At 37.9% G+C, this 14,254-nt stretch overlaps 1 protein-coding gene across 7 annotated transcripts in view; it reads left to right on the forward strand.

Moving 5' to 3' along the window:
- The window catches only part of QTMAN (queuosine-tRNA mannosyltransferase), a 359,520-nt gene that overhangs the window by 325,807 nt on the left and 19,459 nt on the right, over positions 1-14,254 (forward strand). For all 7 annotated transcript variants that reach the window (XM_017895386.1, XM_017895385.1, XM_017895389.1 and 4 more), the window contains one exon: positions 7,746-7,855. In XM_017895386.1, coding sequence (XP_017750875.1) covers positions 7,746-7,855 — 110 coding nt within the window. The remainder of the gene's footprint in view (positions 1-7,745; positions 7,856-14,254) is intronic.

Here is a 14,254-nt window from a genome sequence, read left to right on the forward strand (position 1 = left end):
TTTTTTGTTGAGACGGAGTCTCGCTCTGTTGCCCAGGCTGGAGTGCAGTGGCCAGATCTCAGCTCACTGCAAGCTCCGCCTCCCGGGTTTACGCCATTCTCCTGCCTCAGCCTCCCGAGTAGCTGGGACTACAGGCGCCCGCCACCTCACCCGGCTAGTTTTTTGTATTTTCAGTAGAGACGGGGTTTCACTGTGTTAGCCAGGATGGTCTCGATCTCCTGACCTCATGATCCGCCCGTCTCGGCCTCCCAAAGTGCTGGGATTACAGGCTTGAGCCACCGTGCCCGGCCCGAGGCATGGGTTTCTATAGGCTTACTGGCCAGAGTTGCAGAGAAAGGAAATTCATTGGCAAGTTAAACAGCTGAATAAAAATGACTGTATACAATATCCAGTGAGATTGGAAATCCTGTTGAAAAGAAACAACCTGAGGAGTCTAAGCTTTTAGCAGTGGAGGGATTTAGAAGAAATCTGTTGTGGGGTGGACCTAGTGGGAAAAATGATTTATTGAAGATGGTTCTCACTGCATGGCCTTCAGGATGGAATGAGTGGGAAGATTTAACTGGGGAGAAGATCGTTAGGTTGTCATTGTAATGCAGTATTTGAAAACCAAGCAAAGATAATTTCTAAGCAAACAGATTACAGTCAATGGTGTCAAAAGTAGGAGAGAGCGTAACAAGCATGAGAATGAAGGAGGGCAAAGGTGGGAATTGGTGTTATTAGCACTTTCATCCAAGAAAATGAGAATGGGAATAGCAAAGCTATAGAGAAAACCCAGGAGATGAGGAAAGAGGAACACAGCTAAGGTGAAATGATCTGTGAAAAGTCACCCAAAAACAGTACATTATTGAAAACTTTCTTGTCAATAAGTATTATCAGGTAAAGGGGTATTTTGAAGATGCCAAATATGTGGATGGCGAATCGTGGACTAAGAGTAGGATCACAGACTTCAGGAAGCAAACCGAATATGAGAAAAAAACGAAATGGAAGATCTTGGATTGCTCATGGACTTTGAATTTTGAAAGACAGACACATCTCCTGCTATTAAAAAGAAAGTTGAGAGTATGAATATGTGCAGATGGCATGAAACCCTGATACACATAGAATTTAATTTTTTGGTAACTTAATTTCTGTATGATGGCCCATTTCAATATGATGATAGAAATCTCAAGCAGTTCAAGATTCTCTGTCTTCCATTTTCCCGGTCCCCTTTCCTCATGGCCCATTGCTAATGGATCCCTTGCTTCTGTCTATCTGCCTACAGCTCTGTGATCCTTCCATTTCACTCACAGAATCCACACTTCCACTTTTATACCCACTATGGCTCAGGAATCTCTTGAGGCTGTTTCCAGTACTGTCTATGCCTAGTGACATAGACTCAGACATTCACTCTCTAGAGTCGTGCTTCTTTCTCTAGAAGCATAGTGCATGGCCTCTGGGACTCTCAGAGCTCTGTTCTCCTCCGCTCCTGTCCATCAGTCCCTTGTGTTTTCTTGTCTGGAAGCAGAGTGGAGACACGGTGTAGGAGGGTGCATGCTACACTCTCATAGCGTTTTGCCTACTTATTTGTACCTGTTTGAAGGGATTTTAGGTGTTCTGTAAACACCTAAGAAGACTGCTCCTTTTTTTGGTTGAGGGGCTTCCTCCCCCTCTCCTCCATCCCATGTCTTTCCTGAAGCAATGAAAATAAAACATCTTACCATCTTGAATGTCTTTGGATTCAGGGGAGTAGAACTGGAATAAATTGATTAAAATTTATACCGTTAAAATAACTACAAATACAAAAGATGGAGAGAATGAGAGCGTATTGTATTCTTCAGGGTGCCAGACATTTCTTCATTCCTCACAACAGACTCTTTAAATGTAGCTATTGTTATCCCATCTTAAGGATGAAGAAACAGGTTGCACATGGTTATGTAATGTATCTGCTGGTCTTACCGGCCTGCTGCTAGACAGAGGCAGAGCCGGTTCTTTCTGAACTGTCCTTTCTACCCTCCCTCAAAAAGCAAAGTTAAAGGGTGGAATGCAGTGTGAACATTTGCAGAAAGCCACATGGATATGGTTGGTCTTTGTCAACTCTAAGTAAATGATGGTGAGGAGCACCTGTAGGGTTAAAGAAAACGCTGGTCGTAGCCAAAAGAGAGAAAACGAGCAAGAGCAAACGAGACAGAGAGAAGTTGAGAAATCAGTGGCTAACGAGACTACTGTCTGAATTACGTTCAAAGCACTATGACACACCACGTGGGAAGCAGAAGCTGCAGGTGTGGAGGGAAACCAAAACTGATCCCTGCTGTGTCAGGCACGCAGAGAGGAGTGAAGAGTGTGTGGCCCTCGAAAGCATAGTGGAGAAGTCGGTAATTCTAACAGTTAGCACAGGGTGGTAAGTAGAAGCCTCACGTTTCTGAATAAGGAACACGTCGCTGGATTTGGAGGTGAAGTGCTATTTCATAATGGGAAGTAAAGATGAAGTTTAGCAAAATATCAGAAAGGTGAAGAAATTTGATACCATTGTGTTGGAGAGACCATAATTCCATATTGCTTCTCCATATCCTTATTGCCATCTATTATCCAATGAGTTTGAACCTCAAGTAACAAGAAACTAAAGAATGTTTATGATTTAATGATCTGGAAATGTTACTATGGGCTGAAGGCACCAACTCTTGTTTTTCCTCTGATTATATGTGGGAAGGAAAAAAAAAGTCAAAAACTGCCTAAAAGAAAATGACTTCATAGTGATTAGATGTAATTTCAGATGCAGACTGAGTCTCTTCTGTGTGATCTTAAATGAAGGAATAGTTATATTTGTATGACCACTTGGTTGAGAGGCTGAAGTAAGATTATGATCAGGTGCTTAACATGGAATCTGGAATGTAACAGGAGCTCTATAAATGCAACTCGCTTTTCCTACACCTTCATTTATTCAACAAATATTTATAGAGGAGCTAATTTTATGCCACAGATAATGTGTTAGGATAGGCCACATTATGCTGCAGTAATGAAGACACTCCCCCTCCCCAAATCTCAGTTGCTTAAACCCAACCAAAGTACATTTCTCTCACCTACTCAAAGTCTGCTGCATGTTTAGGTGGCTTTACAGGGCAACTCTCCCCCATGTGGCCACCCAGACTGCATCACTCTTTAAAATTAATCCTCGGAACACGAGACATCTTAAGGTCTACCACAGCAGAGAAATATCTAGCCAGAACTGCTTTTAGATACTTTTGTCTGAAAGTGGCATACATCAACCCATTGGCCAGAAGTAGTCCAATGTCCTTATACTACTGGAAGAAGATGAAGATGGAGTCTTCTGTGTGCTCAGAAAGAGAGAATGAGTGGATATTGATGAACACAAGTATCTACCACTTTTTAGCTAGGTGCTGGGTCCTTAGTAGTAAACAAAACAAGTAACATTTATCCTTTCCTGATGGAGCTCTCATGCCAGTGACATGCTCCTGGGAACACTATAGCATTCGTAAAGAACCAGTGTTCTGCCCAAGCAAGGGAAGAAACTAAAGAGATTGTATTCAGTATGTATAAAGTTATGTGAAAAAATAGGAAAGGATAACAGTTCAGTGTAAGTGACAAGTATGGAGAACTTAGAAATCCTCAATAAATATTTACTGAATGAATGTTAAGTGATGAATAAGAAGAAATTTAGCTCTAAGAAACTAAACTGGAAAAGCAACAGAGAGAACAGATATAGGAATAAAAAACACATGGAAACAGTTTATGCTTTTCAAATGTTCTGAATAATATTTGGGAATAAAAGCTGTTCTTGCTGCATCTACTGCTTCCAGTAAGCTTGAAATATTTCTGCGCTGGTCTCTTCTGCCATAGTGGTGGTGCGGAGGAATGAATTCCCAGCCAGACTGTTTCATTCTTACCTACTCAAGAGTATGAAAATTGTTGGGAAGCTTGGACTCTGACTTATCCTCTGGAATATTTTGCGAAGACTTAAGTTGTCTTGATTGGCAACTGTCAAATGTATAGGGATTATAGGAAAGGAGGATTTATGCTGCTCTAAATATTGAAAATGTTACAGGGCTAAGCAAAAAATCTAGTAATTTTATGGTGGAATATTAGAGATGGATAATTTCTTAAAAGCATTAAAATGATTTCTATAAAGATGTTTATTAAAGAAAAAATAGAAAACATGCAAAAAAAAGAAAAAAAGAAAGAAACATAACAACCCCTAAAGATAATTTCCAATAACTTTTGGTATACCTATGCCAAACTTTCCTAGACATACACATTCATTTATCTTAGAAAACACATCACACAGATCATGCCGCTCTGTCATCTCCCTTTTACTTAACAGTATTTCTTGAACATTTTTCTACTTCAAGAAGTATATTTATGCAATATTTTTTAATGGCTGCATGGTATTGCATCATATATGTGTGTCAAAATACATTTACTTATCATTCCATTAGATCATTTACAGATGGTTGCTATTATAAACAATGCTGTTATGAACATACTCTTAACTGAATTTCTGTGCACATCTTTAATTATTTTATAGAATAACTTTCCTAAATTGCAATTACTTGGGGAAAAGTCGTGTATATTTTAAGGCTTGTTATTTACATTATCAGATTACCCTTTAAAAGATTGTTTCAGTTTACATTCCTACCAGCAGTGGATGAGAATAAGAGTGTTTAGGAGCCCATAAATCTACAAATATGGTTGTAGCGAATTAGGCATACCATTGTACATACGTTTAATATTGATAGCTGTTAGCAGAAAGAGGCACTCAGTATATTATCTTTAAATCCCACATTCTACGTATTGAATGCTTTATTCTAAAATCATATGTATGAGAGTTTCACATTAAGTTTTCTAGAAAGGAATTTAAGACAAATTCACATATTATGCTAAATGGGTTCATTAATGTCATAGGCTCTGGGGTACAATCTCTGAATGATCCATTGGATAGCTAGAATGAGTTCTTTACTAAACAAAATATATTGAGCTCTGCCATTGAATATCATCCGTGCCTTGATAAATGCCTGTAGCCAAATATTTGTGTGTATATCTTTAATAATTGAATGTTAGGCAATTTCTCGTTTTTCTGAAAAGAAAACCCCAAATTTTTTTTCAACTAAATTGATTATATTAAAGTTTGCATGACATAGATGAAATAAACTTGTATATTTATAGTATGTAATTTACTAATTTAGACATAAATAATACTTTAAATGCATACTGTAAGTAATAATTTTTAGAAGTATGGCTGTTTTCCCACCCTTACATTTCATGAAGCAGTTTTGGTCCAATTCCCCCTTCCATGCATTCTTGACTTCATGATGGTGGCACCTCTTCAGGCAACTGGCCTGTTTTTACCACCTGTCATCTGTAAGTAGCTTGGGGTGCAGGACTTTGTGAAACTGTATGATGGAAATCTTTCCCCCAACTATAAAAAAGAAGAAAAAAAAACGCACTTATTACTTATCTCCAGTAACCACTTAACTCTGTTACTTTTTTTAGTGATTTTTAAAATGCTTGTTTTCGACAACATCCAGCACTTAGAATTGTTAGGTCATGTCTCCCAAAATAATTACCAACTCAATATTAAATTCATTTGTTTCTGTTTTTACCGGTCCCATCAAGTGAATGATTGCTAAAACCATCCAAAACTCTCATCAGTTGTTTCAGGCTAATCCATGTTCCCTAAACAGTACTTTGTTTAAAATAAAATAATTGAGAGAGTGCCTGGTATTATGAGAGACTTTATAAGGACTTTAGTTTAATATGCCTCTTTTTCTGAGGGATAACGTTGGGAATGAAAAAATCTCACCTTACATTCAGTCGTATATTACAGTTTAAACAAAAAGAAGGGATTCACTCAAATCTCTTTTGTGTTCTTATGCAAAGTAATTATTCAATATGAAAGCTTTTGTCCACCTATAGGAAAAGCTAAAGAATACAGCAGGATTGTAATACATTTATCTTATATAAAAACACTGAAAATTGAGGTTTATAAAGGCTGCTGCTTTGAAAATATTCACACTGGACTCTTTTAAGAACTACACCTCTACCCGATTAAACCTCCTCCCAACTCCAAACCTCATCTAATTTTACTTTAATATCAAAATAAATAAAACCCCAGCCATATTTAGAATATAAGGTCTCTTAGGTATCCGTAGCCAAAATTTTGAAACTCAAAATGAAAAATTTAGAGAACTGAATGGCTAGATTTCCCTATGGTGATACTCCCGCTTTAAGATATATTATGTTGTTTCCAATATTTTCATCTAAGTGTTTCCTAGAGAATCAGACTAAAAGAACATTTTATAGACTAGGTAGGTGGCAGCTATTTGATTGATATGGTTGAAGATGGCATATGGCATATTCTTTACTTTCAGAGTGTTTTGAGTCTTTGTTCTTGCCCATAGCAGTAGTATCTATGAGAACTATCCAGAAACTTCCCAATGGTACATGTATGTAAAACACATCATCTTAAAAAGCAATGAACATTTTACCATTGCATTCTTTATTATTTGAACTAAATCAAACTGAGAGATATAGAACTTAAATGGCTATAGAACTCTAATTGTATAAGATATTACAATTTCATAAGATTATAAATGCTGTTTTAAAATGTTAATTAGAAAATACATTTGTTTTAATTCATGATACTGAAAATATTGACTGAATTGTGAATTAACACATTTAGGGTTGCAGATGTCATTTTTCATGAGATTTCCTGAATGATGTAATTTTCATATTTCATATAGCAGTTTGATCAATTTACAGATTTATTTTACATAATTAGTAAATGAGAAATTCAATTGCTGATACATAACTATTTTTCCATAATGTAAAAAAGAAATTAAAATTCTGAATTATAAATAAAAACCAAATATTTTGAAGACATCTGGTCCACATCTGTCTGAAATAAGATAATTTAAAACTGTAATTAAATGCAAGANAAAAACTCCATTTTGATGTTATTTGTTGAATTGTAGAATTTTAAAATTTTAGTGTCCTTTAGCCTCTCATTTTGTCATTTACAAAGAAGACTGACAAGCTAAACAAACAAAAAACAATCCATGTGTTCCAAAGCCTCTACTAAATGAAAGAATTATCTTTATTACTATTCTTTTGTATGTGCATAACTCCACTCCTAAGTTAATACTCAGCGGACATAGACCCAGACCTCCCTCCTTTTGATGTATTTATAATTCTCCATTCAGTTATTTAAAATGAGAGATTAGTGAGAGGTCTCTAATCTCCCTAAATTGTGCGTTCCTTGTGGGCACAAAGGAGCTCAGTAAATGTGAGAGGAAGGTATTCAGACCTATGGAAATGAAAAGCATCGTTGGTACATTCTCGTGATCATTGGAGAGTCAGCCTTTGAAGATTGGTCTTTTCTTAAATTAAAAAAAAAAAAAAAGTTTATTTTAACCTTTGTTAAGTAGAAAATTAACCATTTTAGGGAAAAGTAAATACACTATACTTTCTGTAGTCTAGCCTTAAGATGTGAAAAGGCAGATTTCTCCTTTAAGGCTGCAGATCCTTAAAACTTCAGTAGGTCTAGGTTCTGATCATAAGAGACAAGTTTGTGGACATGAAAACACTGCTGATGCTATAGTGTGAAGTTATAGGAAGAAATCTCCGCTTGGATACCAGAGGCTCCCCAACCAGCAATAGACCGTGAAAAAAATTGATACTGTAGGAAGTGAAACCACTTTTCCTAACACATGCCCTGAGGTAACACAAGTTATATTTTGTGTGTTTATTTCCAGGGAGCATGATAAAGATCCAGAAAGCTTTTTTAAGGTATTAATGCATCTTAAAGACTTAGGACTCAATTTCCACGTGTCTATCCTTGGAGAAACCTTCACAGATGTCCCAGGTACCTCTGTTGAATTTTCTAATGTGTATTTTTATAGATGACATAAGCTCTACAACGTAAGTATTAATTTCCATGTTTCCCTTTGTTAGAATAATCAAGATGAGCACTGTTAACCAAAAGATTATACGATGGCATTAAAGTCTGATTCAATTAAAAAAATACTTAAGTAAGCATTCTTTGATTTAAGTTGAGAATGTGAAGTCATCTCTTTGATCAAATATAGTTTATACAATGCATCTTGATGTAAATAAAATATATTACTTTAGGCATCTTAACACTTAAAGTGGGAATTTGTAATTGGATATATAACCTCTCACCTCTGGGGTCACTGGTTTGAATCCTGCTCACATGAGTATTGGCTGAAATACATTAACATCTGTTAGGTGGCCTATGTAAAGCATTTTGGCATCTAACTTGTAATATGGAATGGACTGTAGTCCATGTCATAGTTGTCATTGGTTCATGCCTTGTTTATTGAACTTGAGAAAGACAAAAATCAGAAGCTGATAGTAGCAGATCCTCTCTTTATTAATGGCACATGGAGCCTTTTCAAAGAGCCATTTCCTTCACCCTGCATCCTCACTGGTCACATTTGGGTCAGTAAAATGAGGATTCATAAGCATACAAGTTATACAAGTATTCATATTTTTTAAGCTTTGGGTGTTCAGCATTATTTGAAAAATCAAATGTACAAACAACAATATTTCAGAAGTAACAAGCCATTGTGCATTATAACTCCTAAGGAACATCTAAAGTTTACTTTCACTTAGCAAGTGTTTCTTGATTCTAGTAGTGTCAGGAACTATACCCAGCCTGCATCTCAGTAGCCTTGTCTCATATGGCTCATCGTCTGCCCTCTGCAACTGTGGATACTGACCTTTTCCCAGTTCCCCTAAGACACCAGGCTTCTTGAGAGCTTTGGACGTTTGCCTGTTCATTTCTATTTCATCCTTTTGATCTCAGCTCAGGGGCATTTTCTTTTGCTGTGAAGCTTTGTCATGATTTCTCAGCACCCCATACTTTGTCTTCATGGTACTTACCTCAGTTATAAATTTATATATGTATAAATTTTTTCATCTCTTTCATGCATATGCACATAAGCACACATGGCCCATACACACTGGAATGTAAATGCTATGAGGACAGGGACTGTATCTGTCGTGTTCATCATTGTACCCCAAAGCCCAGTGCAGTGCTTGACACAATGGTGGAGCTCAGTGAATATTTATTGGACAAATAAGTAAAAATAATGCAAACTCCCTGCTCTCAAGAAATTTATCTTTTTTTTTTTTTTTTTTTTTTTTTTTTTTTTGAGAAGGGAACACTTGTGCCTACACATAGGCAACAGAGGGTGAAACACAAGGTAATACAATTATACAATTATCTAAGCCACACAGGTGGTTTTGAGTGTTAATTGAAGGGCTGGTACTTGAATAGCCAGAAAAGAAGGATTAAGTTATTCCAAAAGGGGAAACAACATGGGCAAAGCACAAGAAGTCAACATTTTGGAAAAGGTGATTAAATGAGAGAAAAACTTCAATGATGAGTGCTGTGAGGTCATTAAACAGAACAGGAGATTCTACATGCAGACCTTAATAAGGAAGTTGGTATGTGCATTACACGGGTAGGGTGGGGCCCACATGTGAAGGAGCTTGATAACCAGAGTAGACTGGGCAAAGGTAAGGAATAGGGAGCCTAGATCTTGAACAGGGAAGAAATATGATGAAACCTGGATTTTAGGAAGCTGTGTCTTGCAATGATGTGTAGACAGAATCACAGTAAGACCCTCTGGTAGTAATCCCAGTGTGATCCTATAAGGTGCTGGCAGAGAGATCAGTGAGAGGGCTCTATGAGAGGGATGTTCTCAAGGAAAGCACAGAAGAGAATTTGATAGATGGGTGGCTGTAGAGAAGGAAGGAAAGAAAAGATCAGCTCATTTGCAAAGCTCCTAAGTTCAGTTTTGTTTGTACCAGCTTTGAGGTGTTTGTGGATGGACTGAGAAACGATGCTGGAGGAAATTCCCCCCATCAGAAAGCTTCTTAGCCGGTGTTACCACTGGGTACTTTCAGGCCACCACTACAAAGAAGACTCGGTTTTTACTCAAAAGCCTAAGTTTTGGGATTACATCTCTCCTCTCCCACACATTGACCTTGAGCTATTTAGAGCAATATGGAGGTTGAAAACAGGATGTGGAGCAGTTAGGGGTCCAAGTACTTAGTGCTCAGTAAATACAGGTGACTAATTATTGTTCACTTTGGCTTCGCTTCCACACATACTTACTGAGCACTGTGGAGGGGGCATTCCACAGTGAACAGTGCTCAGTTTCCCCCTCTGGGATCTCTGTCTAACTGGGATGCTGTGAAATACACAGGGAGTACTGTGAAAGCCCACAGGAAGGGATAGCATATTGTCTATACACGTGCTTCTGTTACTCCTAGTAGCAACAGAGATTTTCTTCTGCCTCAGCCACTGGTTCATCTCTACCATTTCAAATGTGTATTGACTCTTCACGACCACGGCACTTCACCTTGCACAGAGAAGGAGCCCGGGTGTGGAATGGATGAAAGAGCTGGTAGCTTTCCAGGTTGTGCCCTTAGAAGGCCGCTTTGCTGGTCTCTACAACAAAGGCTTCCTAACAGGCCATTCTGTGTCACTTCAGCCATTATTGTCACCCCTCTAGCTTATGTAACAGATTCTTAGATAGCATTTACTGTATTCCACGTGTTGTTCTAAGCTGTTCATGAATATTAACTCTCTAACCCTTTATAACAATCCTGTTCAGTATTGCTATCTCCATTTTTTCCAAGGTGAAGAAACAAATAGGCCACTCAGCTAGGCAGTGTTTTAGCCACTGAGCTATACTGCTTTTTCATGTTCTTTTTTTCTGACCCAACTGTTTCTCTAACTTTAAACATTAATTTTTCCCCAACTCACCATTCAGCACTCCTAGTCTCTTATCTAGTGCTTCCACAAAAAGAATTACCTAGCTGGCATGCATTTCTTTGTCTGAGGTCTCTTTGGGTACTACATTAGCATTTCTGGCCAGGTGCAGTGGCTCACACCTGTAATCCTGGCACCTTGGGAGGCCAAGGTGGGTGGATCACCTGAGGTCAGGAGTTCAAGACCAGCCTGGCCAACATGGTGAAACCCCATCTCTACTAAAAATACAAAAATTAGCCAGGTATGGTAGTGCACGCGGGTAATCCCAGCTACTCAGGAGGCTGAGGCTGGAGAATCACTTGAACCTGGGAGGCAGAGGTTGCAGTGAGCCAAGATCATTCCATTGCACTGCAGCCTGGGTAACAGAGTGAGACTCTGTCTCAAAAAAAAAAAAAAAAAAAATTATATAGTATGTGATACCCAGCCAGAACAATTGCTCTTAACACCGTTAACATTTGTAGGGATATGATTCTTTTGTAAATAATTGCAATTATTATTGCTAGTAATAACTTCCATTAATTGAAAATGTGCTTCTTTCTTGGCCATTTGCCTGATTATTTTATGTAATGCTCATGATACTCCCATTGAGGGTAGGTATTACCCTATCCCATTTTATAGGTAGAGAAACAGACTCTGAAAGCTTAAGTCACTTTGATTACATTGCCTATTAGTGAGTCAAGCTTTTCTCTAATACATACAAGCCAGAAGGATTGGAAAACCAAGAAAGGCTTAGTGTATTACTGCAGGACCATTGATTACTCTGCAGCTTTGTTTTGTTTCCCCCTCTAAAGAGCTCTTGGGGGGAAAGTAGCACACCACTGAGTGATGGCATTAGTGCCAAGTTTTACTGCCCTTTTTGATGAAACAATCATCACTAAATTTCTTTTGAAAACTGTAATTCAGCAACTTTGTAGAGTCTCTATACTGTTGATTGTTTTAAGCAAAATTACGTTGTTATGAAGTTTTTGTAATCCTTTTCCTAAAAAGTATAGTAGAATTAAGAGTGTCAGTTATAATTTATAGCACTACACTTTATAGGTCTTTTACATCATCTCTTCATTCTGCAGGAGATGAGAGATCTAGAATCAGTGACTTTTCCAAGGTGTGTGAGATGGGCAGTAGATAGTTGCAGGGTTTGGAGTGGAAACTGGGAGTCAGTTTTCCTCAGCCCTAGTCACTGCTATATTTTTTCAATCAATGTTTTTAAAGTACGTTCTTTGTGCCAGGCACTGTTCGACATTTAGGATGCAATGGTGGTGAATGATGTAGACATGTTTTGTGACATTTGAAACTTGTAGTCCCACTCCAGTGCTTTGTTCATCACTTACAAGAACATTCCTTAAAAATGATAGAACTGACATTTCTTGAGCACGTAGCATGTGCTAGACACTGTTCTCAGCCCTTTACACATAGTCTTCACAATAGCCCTGTGAATTAGGCACTGTTGGAATTACCATTTACAGCTGAAAAAAGTAAGGCACAGGGAGGTTAAGTCACTCGCCGGAAACCACCCAATCAGTCCACCTCAAAGGCAAATGCTCAACCTGTGCTCTACAAAGAAATTCACAAAATCATCCCTGTTTTACAGGTAAGAAAGCAGGAGTTGATAATGGTGAGAAATTCCTGGCCACTCATGTGAAATGTGTAGGGAAAAAAACATAGTATACATAGGGTTCAGTACTACCTACAGTTTCAGGCACGCAATAGAGGTCTTGCAATTCATCCCCTGTGGATAAGGGACAGCTATTTCATTGCCTGTAATACTCTTGCTGGAAACAACCCAGCTGGTATCTGAAGACACATCTAGCAACGATGTCCTGGAAAGCACAGCAGATATGAAGTGGAGGTAGTCTCTGTGGAAATGGAGTTACTTATCACTTACAGGTGACTTGGCATTTTGGAAAGCTTTTAGTGGTTTTCAACCAGAGATTCCCACCTCTACTTCCAGGGACATTTGGCAATGTCTGAGACATTTTTGGCTGTCACAACTGTTGCGCAGTGGGATGGTGCTCCTGGCATCTAGTAGGTAGAGGCCAGAGGTGCTGCTAAACATTCTGTGGTACACCAGACAGCCCCCATGGCAAACAGTTATCCAACCTAAAATGTCAGTAGTGCCTGGATTGAGAAACTGATTTGTGAGAATTGAACTCAGCAAACCAGGCTTGGGACTGGGTCTCTTGAAGCTTTCTAAGTTAACCCATGTTCATCCATCTGTGCAATAAAAAGGAGGAGATGGGAAAGGGAAATAATAATAAAATCACCTGCCCTATCAGCTTCAGTGAGTTATAATGAGGATTTCAGCACAATTAGATAAGTTGAGGGAAAGTGCTTTCTAAACTACTATGCGGATTTTATTATAGGATTCATGGACTTGCCTCCAGAGTTTGTACATGGAATGAGTTTTTAATGCATTTTGGATCCATAGGAGACGTGAATGATCCTGTACCTTAAAAGTTCATTTTGTTTTTATTCAGAAAATTGGAAAGGTCATTCTGCTACATAAAGCATCTGCATCAGACTCCATATTACAAATGAACCAAAAATCCTAGAAGCTCCTCAATGCAAATATTTGAGTTCTGGCCAGTTCTCATAATAAGGTCACATTGTTAGCCCTTGAGATTATTTAAAAAAAAAAAAAAAGAAGAACAAAATGCTTAAGATATCAAATAAGTGGAATGTGTTTGTATACTTAATAGTTTCCCACAAATGGTAATTCTAAACAAAATATTTTTTTCTGTGAACTGCCAAAGCCTTAAACAAGCGTTCTTCTTTCCATGCTGCAGACATGGTGGGAAAAGGAGTTTTAGCTTTAGACATTAGGGCAGCCAGAAAGGTTACAAGGAAACCAAAAACCTGAACTATGGTTTTGGCAGACAGAAGTCGTTCTGTTTCACCTTTAATTTGAGGTTAAAAACAGTATATGGAAAGCTTCTGGTTAGTATCTGGTATGACAATGGTTATTACTATGATCTTGGCATATTTCTGGTTCTTGGCTCTGGAGTCAAATGTTGGATAATTATATAACATTTCCCTCCACTTCCATCTTCTCCTTCACTCAGCTCCTAGCTCCTGTCTCATTTTCAGCAGAGCAACTATACTAAGGGGGAAATACTAGAAAGGTTCTAGGACACAAATAACATACATCACACTAATATGAAGTTTTAAAATTTTGTCACAAGGAGAGCCTAGCAAAAGGAAAGTTACTAATGTATTGATAAATGCTGAATTATAAGAAGATTAGGCCAGGCACAGTGGCAGAGAGAGACCTTGTTGTCTCAAAACAAAAACAACAACAAAAATACATTGAGATGAAGTTAATGTACTAGTAAGATTGAATAAACTGATTTTTCTCCAGACCATACCGTTCCCTAAACCTTTTCCTTTTCCTTATGATTTTTTTTTATCATTATTCATTTCCTAACATAATTACTTACTGAGTTCCTATTATGGTCTAGCACG

This window comes from Rhinopithecus bieti, unplaced genomic scaffold (genome assembly GCF_001698545.2).
Source record: "Rhinopithecus bieti isolate Rb0 unplaced genomic scaffold, ASM169854v2 scaffold_26061, whole genome shotgun sequence".
NCBI lineage: Eukaryota > Metazoa > Chordata > Mammalia > Primates > Cercopithecidae > Rhinopithecus > Rhinopithecus bieti.